The sequence below is a fragment of the Silurus aristotelis genome (genome assembly GCF_946808225.1).
Source record: "Silurus aristotelis genome assembly, chromosome: 23".
Taxonomy (NCBI): Eukaryota; Metazoa; Chordata; class Actinopteri; order Siluriformes; family Siluridae; genus Silurus; species Silurus aristotelis.
Window position 1 is genome coordinate 14,399,630 of NC_139596.1, and position 13,579 is coordinate 14,413,208.

At 35.8% G+C, this 13,579-nt stretch overlaps 1 protein-coding gene across 3 annotated transcripts; it reads left to right on the forward strand.

The window, feature by feature from the left end:
- The first annotated feature begins 3,222 nt into the window (after nt 1-3,222).
- On the forward strand, nt 3,223-13,579 carry LOC310718099 (uncharacterized protein). Of its 3 annotated transcripts, XM_083526655.1 has the most exons (4): nt 4,647-4,799; nt 5,187-5,324; nt 7,280-7,397; nt 12,934-13,579. In XM_083526655.1, exons 1-4 carry the CDS (start codon nt 4,703-4,705, stop codon nt 12,941-12,943), a joined length of 363 nt encoding a protein of 120 aa, XP_083382781.1. In that variant the 5' UTR covers nt 4,647-4,702; the 3' UTR covers nt 12,944-13,579. The 3 variants fall into 3 exon arrangements, with proteins under 3 accessions (XP_083382780.1, XP_083382779.1, XP_083382781.1); XM_083526654.1 differs by lacking the exons at nt 4,647-4,799; nt 12,934-13,579 and adding an exon at nt 3,223-3,368 and having other exon boundaries at nt 7,280-11,275; XM_083526653.1 differs by lacking the exon at nt 12,934-13,579 and having other exon boundaries at nt 4,640-4,799; nt 7,280-11,275.

Below are 13,579 nucleotides of genomic sequence, written 5' to 3' on the forward strand. Positions count from 1 at the left end.
ATGAAGATGGAGTCACACATAAGCCCAGCAGGAATCTGTGCAACCGCTATTTACCCCAGGGGTCACGTTCCAACACTAGTGAAGTGCTTAATGGAGACTGCTCATGGAGGATAAGAAGTGTTTGTAGGACACTGTTGCTGTTTGGGCAACAATCATACTAGTTGACCTAAACATAGAGATACCATTTTCAGGGTTCAAGGCATCAGATGAATGGTTTAGACTGGGGACTTCTATTTATTTTACATCCTATATTAGAAGACATGTGGTCACTGGCACATAGGGTCTTCTAAATGGAATGGAAGCAAGTGAAATAAATGTAAAATAAGAAACATTAATAGTATTAAAACTATACAAAAATCATGCATCAGTGCATCCAAGAGAAACGGTATGAAATGAAAAGAATAAACTGTTGGGAATATAGATAGTGTTTAGGACAGCAGAGAAAGCTTTGCTGACCCTGACCGCCCGCCACTGATAAAACTGGTCAAACAGAAATGTGTGCTGCATTTATTACACGTGAATAAAATGAGTGCCGTTAAAATAAATTGCAGCGTGTGTAATACACACACAAACACAAACACATACACATATATATATATACTGTATATATATATATATATATATATATATATATATATATATATATATATATATATATATATATATATATATATATATATATATATATATATATATATATATATATGTGTGTGTGTGTGTGTGTGTGTGTGTGTGTGTGTGTGTGTGTGTGTGTGTGTGTTTGTTTTAGGGCTGTCACAACTAATGTGTTAACACAAATTAATTTTAACAGCACTAATTTTATTTACGTGTAATTATTGCAGCTAGCATTTCTGTTTGACTAGTTTTATCAGTGGCGGGCGGTCAGAGTCAGCAAAGCTTTCTCTGCTCTCCTAAACACTATCCATCTGGACCTCTGAGAGTCTCTGGCAGTTGGAAGCTGGTGTTTATGAGTTGTTTAGTAGCTTCTAGTTTTTTACCAACAAATGACTGTAGAAAACTGTAGAAAGAACATCACTTATAATCTTACATTCCAGTGCAGATGTTAGTTTTCACTCTTCAGTGTTTTGTATTGTTTAAAGATTTATAATCACACTCTTGATGTCACCCAAATGAGGATGGGTTACCCTTTTGAGTCTGGTTCCTCTCAGAGTTTCTTCCTCTTCCTGCAGATAAAGTTCTGAAGGACTTAATACACAACCATATCTGTAGCCAAAAAGACTTTATTTCCTCTTCAACTGAAGTTATGGAAAGAGACAGTGATTATTCTGATAATTTACTGTAAACGAGACTGAGGTGGACGATGCTAATTAAAAAGATAAACTTGCAAAAATAAAAAAAATTTTTTTTTAAATATTTATTATTTTAAAAAAATCCTGAAACTGACATTAGAAAATCAACCAAAAACAATATAAAGGAGAAAATTTTGCCATACAAAGGGTTTTTCCAGGCCATCGCAGATTTTTTGATTCCGCGTTACAAGGCTCTGCACTGACATGTCATCGGAATCAGCTTACAGTCCTCCTTGACAATATGTTATCTCAGCCTCTGGAGCTTGAGACACCCATCAGGTTAAGCCACTGTGGTTTTGAGCAAGTGCAACAGATGTTAGAGTCCAAGGAGGGAATCAAAGCAGCATTTTTTACCATCCTAATCAAGAAATAGTTATCAGGACATTTTAGAACATTGTAATATATTGGTTATGTTTTATTCACATTTGATCTGAATTTACATAGATCTGATTTTTATTCTGATTTTATTTATTTTTGGAAAAATGTGAATAGGTTGTATATATTTATAATTAACATACAGGTCACAATTTTAGTCTAACAGTTTATGTATGCCGGTTCAGTGGAAAAATGTGACATTAGTGTGTTTGAGATGTTATTGAATAATTGTTGTTAATTCTAATAATGTACACTGATGGGTACATGGAGTCAACAGTGCAAAAGCAACTAATAACTCATTTTTGTCTCTATGTCTACTCTGACCTTTTTTTATTTTCTTTAAGTTTTATTTTTTAGTCATTCAAATATTTTACACATTATTTAAAATATATGCAAATAGTGTATCAGAAAGACCTTGTTAATTACATGATTAAGCATACAAAATGTGCTTCATTTAATTTAATGCTCCATTACCCATGCATTTGTTGGAAAGTAAATATCTAGACAAAATATATTTTAGTCTTGAAATTGAAATGGAACTATAAAAGGTAATGTTTCTTCTAATAATACACATCTCCATTGCCATATGTGTTTGGCTGCTAAAATGTCATTTTGTCTATTTTCTCTATGATTTCTTAATTATGTCTTATTGCAATAATAGAAATTATTTGCCCAATTACCATCCAAACACTACAAAAACTTCAGAGGGAATATTTTCTAACTGAACATGTGCACCCTGCAGTTGTTAGTCAGTTCTGTCACACCTTCTTATAGATTGTTCAACACATCATTGCATGTGAAGCTCGCTTGTCTTCTATCATGACACAGAGTGAGAAAACTCATGAACAGGAAAGCAGAAAGGAGCAATGCGATGTGCTGAGGATGAGCAGAAACACATTTGCTATACAGCTTCAGTGAACAGTGAAAATTTAAAAGGGAACATTCAGTAATTAATTAACAGCTTTTATAAATGATAGGTTGCAATGATATAAAAACAATTATGCTATCGATTTATTTAGAATCTTGCTTACACAACATTTATAAATGGACATTAGAGAGACAATGTGAACATTTCTACAAACATTTTTTGAAAGATAACTGTGTGTGTGTGTGTGTGTGTGTGTGTGTGTGTGTGTGTGTGTGTGTGTGTGTGTGTGTGTGTATATATATATATATATATATATATATATATATATATATATATATATATATATATATATATATACACATTCAACCCCCAATAAATAAATAAAAAGCTGTGTATGTTTTCTTCCCCATGTGACGGGATTTGCTCCTTCAGTCTGGATTAGTTCGAAAAGCCATCACTCCAAACTAAAAACACTACATGGTGTTGTCACATGACTGGTAGGTTTATCACTGGCTTGGAAGAAGTGAGTAAAAAATGTTATCTGAAGATGATCAAAGTGTTAATTGCCTCGAAGAGCTGATCTCTGCTCTGTGTGTGTCTCTGTGTGTGCGTGTGTGCGTGTGTGTGTGTGTGTGTGTGTGTTGCTGGAGCTGAGCGCTCCATCACATGGATTATTCTCACTTGCGTAAGTGTTAGAGCTCTCAGTGCTGTGTGAAGAACTCCAGCTGCACACATGTCTCCCAGTTCACCACTGCTGCATGTACTCCCACTCTGCTGCTGCTGCTGGGTGCTGCTGACATTTTTTCTAACACAGGGTGAGTTTGATATGTGGGCGTGTGTGTAACAGTAACCAGACAAGTGTTTATGAGAAGAGGGATAAATGTGAATGTACTTTCACTGGGTTAAATTAGTCCAAGTGATTATTTCTATTATGTATGTGAATTATTTATAATGACTTTACAATTTTACAGTATGTCATTAAAAATTACAATAGTTTCCCCAAATCATGACTACTGATGCATTTACAACACATGTTTAAGACAGATATACCTGAAAGATGAATGCATGCTTCCTCTTGGAATTCTTTTGTTATTATTTGCAAAAAAAGATATGCAGAGAGAAGGGGAAAGTCCTCGTACAGCAATACAAACCAATGGAGCAATTGTTGAGTGCCCATTGTATGAAATCTGTGATGCTCTCTTTGCCATTGATGTTCAAATGTCATCAAAAACTGTTTTATCCTGAAGCCGATTCCAAGAACACTGAGAAAAAGGGTATACATTGTTCCATGATTGGGACACCAGTCCATCACTGGGTGCCATGCACACATACATCAGGCATAACTTTATGACCACTAACATGTAACGTAAATAACACCTGATTACCATTTAGCGGCATACAACCTCCTCATGGAGGGAGCTCCAGAGTGGAGAATGGTCTCTACTACCTCATACCTAGTAGAGAGAGCAGCTGCTAGGAACTGTACCCCCTTTAGGGGCCACAGCCACAGCTTTCTTAACTCTGGGCGGGTTTCCTGCCTGTGAGAGGAAAGTCATTCTGGAAGGAATTTCCCAAGGAGGTCCCTCGAGGAGAGACAGCAGGTCCATAAACCACGGTCTGCCAAGCCAACCAGATTCTCTCCAGAACTCCTGGAGCAGCACGATAGGGGGAAAGGCGTACAGATGTAGCCTCGGCTACGTAATATATTTGGCATATCTGCTCCACCACCTCGGGGTGGAGCCTTTATTCCCCTTGCCTCGAAAGGGTGTCCGCTCTCCAGTTCAACCAGCCCGGGATGTAAACTGCTCTCAATTAGAGAAGTTTTCCCTGGGACCATAGGAGGAAGTGTTCCAGTGCCAAGAACACGGCTATTATCTCCAGGCAGTTTTTGTGCCAAGAAAGATGTGAACAGAAGAGGCTGGATAGGACTCATCCATCTCCATGCCTTCTGCTAGGTCAGCCTGCAAGCCCCATGACCTTCAGCACCGCTTCGCTTTGCTATTTAACCATTGCTTGCACAGATTCACACACAAAGCGCTTACCTGAACAAACAGAATGTCGCTTTCATCTCGCTCCCATTTTGTAGCTTTCTGGTTTATGCGACTTTGCCTGCCGATGATGTCATGACTGTCTATTGGCCGGATTTAACATGATTCCGAGCGTGAACAACACGAGGCGTTCCCAAAGCGTTTTTGACGCAGCTCCAGTTCCTGAAACACTATCTTCTACACTACTGTGCCACCATGGTTAAGTTAATGTTCAATGAATTAATTTTGAGGGCTAGTGCCTCTGGTTAAATTCCAATCAATAATGCATGTGAATAAAATATATTGGTTATTAATATTTACATTTTTTCTACATGTAATATATAATGTTTCATACAATTCCCATTTCACATTATATTGATATTAGCTAAACAGCCCCAGGTTAGTATTGGGTTATTGCAACGTATTGTGGCATGAATTCAGCTGTGTGACATAAGGGAAAAAAAGACTAAATTGAGTTTATGCTTTAGTCATTCCGAAACATTATAAAAAAGTGTTTTTTTTTAGATTACTTATTGATGATGACTACAACTTTTTTGAAAAGCTGAATGAATAACTCCAGTGTATTTTGTGCCTGTGTTCTTGTAGCTCATGCACTGCAGTGTTATGCCTGCAACATCCAGGGCCAAAGATATGTGGATGTAGGATGCTCTAGTCCTGGGGTCATAACCTGCTCCGGTTTTTACAAAGGCTTCAAACAGCGCTTCTGCATCCGAACAGAAAGCAGTAAGCCAACCTCAAAGCATGAACACACCACAGGGCTTTATTGTGTAGATCATAAAGATGCTCTAATAGGTCATGTAATAGTTAATTCATAGTTAATAGGAAAATTCATAGTCATTTATTCTTTAAGAAAGAGGAAGCTGTAAATCTCAATACACAATACAGATTTCACTGCATTATTAGCAAATATTACAGATAATTGTGTTCGAATGTAAATAAAAGCTTTTCAAATTAATGCAGAATATATAGAGTATATTAAAATAGTAGCAGTTTTGTGGATCCACTATATATAAATATATATATATATATATATATATATATATATATATATATATATATATATATATATATATATATATATATATATATACATATATATTGTTGTGTATGTTTTCAAAAAAATAAAAATAAAAAAATTTTTAATATTTGCTCAAAATACTAGGTGGAGGCTGAACAAACTTGATGCCCGCCACTTATTTTGTTTGGTCCTGAGGAAACTCTGAGGAATTTAACTATGTATAATTTATTTATTTATTTTATTCACTATTTTAAATTTTTGATTTAAAACTATTTCGGGTGACTGGTTTATCCGTAAACAGCCGACATTTTTGTGTTCTGTAAGTGACTTAAAATCTGCCAGTCTCTCAGGAACCATATATTCATTCTATACTTTCATTGTTACTTATTAAATCTGTTACAATAACATGCTTTATAACAAATAGCTAAGTAACAAGCTATGGCATTAATGGGTTAATATTAAGAGTGGCACAGAATAGTGAAATCTCCTGAAGGAAATGCAGACATAAAGATTGTTGCCTTTGATCAATTCTTACTTTGGCAGTCTACTAAGCACTAAATCCTGACTCCTCACTTCTTAGTCCAGTGCTGACTATATGGAAGTGACAGAGTAAGAAGCTTTACAGAGGGATAATCACTTCTCTGACCGCTTCGTGTTGATCACCATGTTCCTCTTCACCCTAATTAACCTGCATTAACCTCAATATCCATGCGCTAAATCACTTATGCTTTGGGAATAGCAATACCTTGACCACAATTCAGATAATCAGTTATAAGGGTCGCTTGAAGCAGACTTAACATGGAGTATGGCTGTTGTATTCGTGATTCTGATTGGTCAGAAGGTGTTGATTTTCTATAACAGCAGCTCAGACTGTAAAAAGCACTATACAAATTAAATTTATTTGATTTGAATATTCAACTAATAGCTATTCAGACTAATAGTAATAATAGCACTAAATTGCTGTTGTGTAATGTGAAAAAAGGTTCTAGCATTGATAAGGTGAAGCTTTCTGTTAGATGTTTATTTAATCTATTTGTTTTAGTACATTTATGAAAGAGAGAAATGAGAGAAGCTGCTTAGGCAATGACCATAAGAGATAGAAACTAAATTGTCATTCATTTTCAATTTATGCATGATAAACTATAAACATTAACCACTTATTCCAGACTCAATGTAAAAGTTGAATAAATTGGTATCAATTACCAGAGCAAAATATACTGTATATTCTAATCATTGGATCGCTATACAGTGTCTAGAAACCTAATTGTTTTGTAGCTCTCTCTGGATCAACAGCAAGCACTAATCCTACACTTGGCGTGTCTCATCCACTTAACACTGGCACTGCTGTCACAGTTTCAGACAGTGAAGCAGCTGTAGACTTCACAGCATTAACTTCAATTCTTAAGTTCTGTAAAGCTGCTTTGAGAAAATCTCCATTGTGAAAAGCGCTATAGAAATAAACGTATTTACATCATATTTTGGCATTTTGTGAAATTTTTAATGCATGTATTTCAGCCACTCTTTATATGCATGTCTATAAATAATATTTGTGTAAAATTTACAATGTCTAAATCCTTTAACTGTAATTATGGTCTTTAAATGCAAAGCATTATTCCAAAGGTAAACTAAACCATTATATGTGATCCTTGTATGTCCACAGTTGCTTTAGGTATGGTGCTCACAAGTGGGTGTGCTACATCTCGACACTGCCACACAGAGGAACTTCCCGGAGTGAAAATACACTGCTGTGATTCAGATCTGTGTAACTGCGCTTCCCGGTATCATAAGTCGTCTTTGTCTTCATACACGATTTACCTTATGATGCCTTCGCTCACCATATTGTGGCTACAACACTGACAAACAGGGATAACAAAAAAAGAAAAAGGACAGGGGGTATTCAAAAGTGTGCAAGCTTCAGAGATTTGACAAGAATTTTTATCAATTAAGGTCCTAAAACTACTGTTAAACAGAACAAACTGGTAAACAGAAACACTCAGAACTTCCACATTATGAAAGACCTGCCAAATACACTAAATGGACAGTTTGTGGACACCTGAACACAAGATTCATATGTTTTCTGAACAGCCCATTCCACATTTAGTCCATATTTGCTGTTATAAAAACCTCCACTCTTCTAGGAAGATGTTCTACTAGATCTTTTTGAGTGTTTACATCCGAGTTAATGAAGTCAGGTACTGATTAAAGTGAGGAGGCCTCTGGGTTCAGTCAGTGTTCCAACTCATCCTAAAGGTGTTGAAAGGGGTTGAGGTCAGAGCTTTATGGCAGCCACTGAAGATCTTCCACTCCAGCTCATGGAAACCATATATTCATGGAGCTTTTTGCACAGGAACAGTGTCATGGTGGAACAGGTTTGGGTCTCCTAGTTTAAGTGAAGGGAAGATTTCATGTTGCAATCAAAGACATTATATTTAATTGTGAGGTAATAGTTTGGAGAAGAGTCGGAGCTAGAAAAGTCAGATGTCCAGGACTTTGTTTCATATAGTGTATACAAATCTCCTATTATATGTTGTACTTTTTTTTTGCACTTGTTTCTTGAGTGTATCTTTTTATTGTAATAAAATTTTGATAGTGTATTTTTGTTATTGTAGTCAAATGCCACAGACATATATACATTGTTCTGACATGCATGCTGTTTAATCACAATCCAATTACACTGTCTTAGAGGTGTTCAATACAATGTCATCTTACACTAAACTGAACCTGGCAACCTAGCAGTATCAAAATCACAGCTTTTTTGCTGCATTTCATAATCAGTGCTTGTATATCATCTTAGATGGGCTTTATTTATAGCAGAATAACTTATGCATCATTAATATAAACATTACTTTTTGATAGTAGGATTTAGGAATCTTGATACTTTGATCAGTCATAAACATCAAGTACAAATAAAATGCTTTTTTTTTAAACGATTATCTTTTTTTTTTTTTTTAAGCGATATTGCGGCTAAAGTACTAATTGCTTTTTTATTAACTAAATACAGCAATTTTCTTTTCTTTGTTTGATTGGTTGGTTGTTTTTTTTTAGGCTGATTCCCTATTTTGTTTTTATTTCCACTTTAATGAATTCAAAATCCTTCTAAAAGACCATTATGCAGTCTTGCAATTATTTCCTTTGAGTTAATGACAAATTATGACATGCATAAAAATTCCATATTATTTAGCTGTGGATAAAATTCGAAGTACAAAACACCAGGACATCAGCCTGCACTAATAGAAGTGACCAGAAGGTGTCAGCATTTCAGTGGTTTGCATACACCAGGCCTGTTACTCTGTTAATGATTTCACTGTGTCTAACATGTTTAACCAATTTGTCCTTGATTAGCCTAACTGTTTAACAAGCAATCATTCAGATCTGGGCTTAATTACACATGCAGCTTGACATTTCCCTTAAATCAGTCACCAAGGATTAAACAAATATTTTGAAAAAAGAATTCTTGAGATGAAAAAAAAACGTTCTTTTGATTCGATTAGATTTAGACCAGTCCATGAGGACACAGAGACAGGCATCTTCTTCATAGAGAGCAGGAGACATGGAGAGGCCCCCGTCTAAATCCACCACTCATCCTTTTTATGACAGGTCGCTTGTTTTATCTTTTGATTTCTCCTCATGATTCACGCTAAAATGAGGTGATCAGAATGTGCTGAGCTAGCACTCTGACAAGGTTGCAAGAGGGTGTATGGAAGGAAACTGGCTTTTTGGCAAGCCTTCAAAGCATATGCACATGGTACTGCTTATGAGGATTTAAGTTTTATGGAGCGGTAGTCTTCAGGAGGATCGTTCCTTAATTATGTAGGGCTACGTTTTTTAATAAAGGAAACCAAAAGAGCCTTATAAGAAAATTAAAATAAATCAGTGGGGGGAAGTATAGATGAAGATAAAGATGATGCAGATACAGGAAACTTGGTAGGCTTCTTCATTGTTATTAATTTCTTAGCTGTCACCAGAAGTACTTTTACTGAACTATCTAGTATTGACTTTCTTAGTTTCAGGTTTCTTTTCAGCTTTTTTTGTAGCCTGTGGAAAAAATTGTACTTATTTTATTATTCCATTGTTTAATTATTCAGAGAAATTAGTTATTAGTTAGATGTTCTTATTTGTGATACTCCCTGCATTATACTGATGAGTGGTCATTCCCTGTGCTGTCCAATTTCTTCTGTATCTGTTAAAATTAGACAAAGATTTAACAGATTCTAACGTTTAAAAGTGTTGCTGATAAAAATTAAATGTGGATACCTGCAAACGTCTAGCAGAAGTGTATCAAAGAACAGTTATAGAAGTAGGTAATGTGTTTAGGTGTATGCACTTTCATTGTGTGTGTGTGTGTGTGTGTGTGTGTGTGTGTGTGTGTGTGTGTGTGTGTGTGTGTGTGTGTGTGTGTGTGATGAACTGGTACATGCTGAGGTGCAACTGTTCCTTCAACTCACACACAAGGATGATGGAGTCACACTGTGAACCAGCTGGTTTAATGCTGCCTAAGATGGTGGGAGCTAATCAGCTCTCCCGGGTGTGCGCAAGCAAACACACACACACACACACACACACACACAAACACACGCACACACACACAATGAAAGTGTGTGTGCTTGTGACGGTTTATTACAGTTGATGTGTCTTTTTCTGACTTTGTTGACATTCAGGCATGTATGCTTTTTTTTTTTTTTTTTTTTTTTGGGGGGGGGGGGGTGGATGCAGGTAATTTATGCTCAAGAACTGGTTTTCCAATTACAAATGAATAACATTTCTTTCACCAAGTTCCATATATGTATACAATTATTGATGAGGACCTGGAAAACATTATAATATATGAAGTCACTGTACACGTTTCATGCTATAACACTAAGCACGGGTTTGATGTCTTTCCTAAGCACTTCATTGATCTTTGATGTAGACTCTCCCCAAACATACTTTTTTAGTTGGTATTGTATTCCCTGCTGAGCCCGGTCTTAGGTTCCCGTCGGCACATACCACACGGCTTAGTCATATGATTTATTGAATGGATACACTCTACTTTTACAAGTAATGTTGCATTTTAGAGCGATTGTTAAAAGAACAGATTAAGCCGAAATCAGGCAGCTATGCTGGCATTATAATTCTGATCCGTGTATTGTGTTTCTCTATTCAGTACAGCAGGCTCCTTTAAATGAGGCCTGCTTTCCATAAACCCATTATTACACATGACTGCACTGGCCACAGTGTGGTGTGAGTGGAGCATTCAGCACATACAGCATCGCAAAAGCGAGCAAGTGTGTAATGTGTTCGGTTTAAAAAACACTAAATATCACTCACTTCATGTCATTAAAGTCATCATTACATTATTGTATTTGTATGTTACTGTGAGTAATGTGAAATGCATCATTGATATATGATATATACTGATTGTGGCCACCAAAAATAGTAATATAACAAAACTATGTGGTATATTTTTCTTTTTTGAAGTTCATCCTTTCAGAGTTAATTCGGGACTTTTGAATGAGCAGGAATTGTATCTTCAGCTACAGGTAGTGACTGTCAGAAGGTAAGATAAAGGCTGTGATTGGTGCCTGGTATGTTGTTAATATGGGTGGATAAAAAAATTATGTTTTCTACTTTTTATAATTCAAAATGTATAGATAATTTGTGCCTCCTTAAAAGAAAACCTGAAGACTTTAAAGGGACAAATGGTGTAGGTATATGTGAAATTGCGTGTATGTACATTATATGGAAAAAGTGTCACCTGAGTTTGTACAGTAGTTCTAGATTTTGGATGCACACAATTGTATAGGATGTCATTGGATGTGGCAGCATAAACATTTTCCTTCACTTAAACTTGGAGACACAAGCATGTTCAATCATTACACTGCCCCTGTGCACAACACAAAATCCAAGATATGCTTTATATGGGATAGTGTGGATTATCTTGAGTGACCTGCTATAAAGCAATGATCTCAACCCTACTGAACACCTTAGAGATGAATTTGTATGCTGCCTGAACTCCAGGCCTCATTCTACTTCAGTACCTGATTTGCTGAAGCTCTTATGGTTGAATGAGCGCAAAACTACATTCCAAAAACATCTACTCATATGTATTGTATATACATACGTATGTCTGCTAAACCTTCGGAACCAACTCAGTGCCTGCCCCTCCAAACCACCACATCCTCTCCATCCCGTCTCTGAAATACACATTTAGCCTGCAGGCAGATCTACTGCTTTAACAAGATTTAAGCTAAATGAGGCTAGTAGTAAATTACTCACAGTAGGATGCTACATAAAAATGGACCTTTTTCATCAATTTAAATACACAGCACATGTTTTTTTTTCAGATGGAGGTCTCTTTAAGATATGCAGTTCTATGATCTTTTGTCCTAAAGCCCACAGAACTGTTGTTTGTTTTGTCAGAGAACTAACCAAAAAAAAAAAAAAAAGCTATTAATGAGATTATCTAGAAATAAGTATGGAACATGGTATGTATGTATGTTTAGTGTATACAAAAATTTAGGCTCTAGCATTGAACTATTTTTGCAAAATGGAAGAAAAAATACATTATACCTGTTCAAGCACAATTTATAGATTAAGTAGCACACCACTGCATTTCCCCCCTCAATTAATAATAGATTTACAATTACCCCATTTATTTTTTGCAACAGATCAGTTACTGTGTCTCCTTATACTATACCAATATTCATTACTAATATTCATACACATTTTATGTAAGATTAAAAATGCAACAGTATCTCCAACTGAACAAAATCAAGAAAACAACATGTAACTTTTGATTTAATTCCTAAATAGGAATCATAACATGATCTGGTGCTTATTGTTTGTGTAGCTGTTATTAGCTACAGTGCATTGTACCTTGCTAATTCTAGCTATTGGAATGATTCGAGCTGTCTTGGTTATTTTGAGTAAATGTAAAGTTAAAGATTTGTACATTTACTTAAATCATTACAAACTGCATCTCAACCGTTATATTTTTTTATAGATGAGAATTTTCACCGTTATTTCGATTCATTTTGATTTTCTTTGCAGTTGCCCATGACCGAAGCTTCTAGAGAACCTGTTAAGCATCTCTGCATTCTTCCAAGAAAACCTCAGACATGCTGAAGCTGAGAGACTGGCTTGGCAAGCCTGAATGCTAAAAAGCCATTAATCCACAGTTGCATCATTATTTTATGAGAACAAAGGATAGAATCTCATGTTGCACCACAATCTTAAACATTTCATCGCTGTCAGTGCTGACGTAGGTCCTAAGATTAACGAGTCTAGACATCCTACATTGACTGAGACTGGTTTTGTCTTCTGTTTTTTATTAAGTTCGAATTAAGCCTGGGGCAGTTGATGCAGGAAGTCATTAGGAAGAGGAAGTTATATGGGATCATGGATAATGTCTGGTTCCTGTAATATACACATTTCTGTGATATAGAAGAGCTGCTGCTTCTGACCGATTCTGAAAGTGACATACCAGGAATGGCCTTCAGAAGCACCATTCACAGGCCTTGCCACAAGCCAACAATGAGACGTGACAACATCCTGTCATGAAGAATGAACATAGTGTCAATTTTTTTCTGGAAAAACCCAGCTACCCTGCTTAATGCTAAAATTTGCATACTTTTGTAAGCACGGTGAAGCATTTAACAAAATTGTCATAGAATCATTAAACATGCTCCCAATGACCAGCAATTAGCATTAAGTAATTAGGCGTAACCGATAATTGGTTATTAAGTAATTGGAATTTACTTTGCCTTTTAGTTTGTAATGTTCAAGTTTAATTATCTGATGCTCATTTTATATACATCTCAGTGTAGACTGATTTGAATACAACACAAACATGTTTTCTCAACCAACTCACCGTAAAATCGAAATTTCCCAATTACTAATTTAAATACTTTTCCACTAACAATATAGGAGAAATGAATAAATGCACATAAACCTATACTATTTCTAGTCTATACTCACTGCA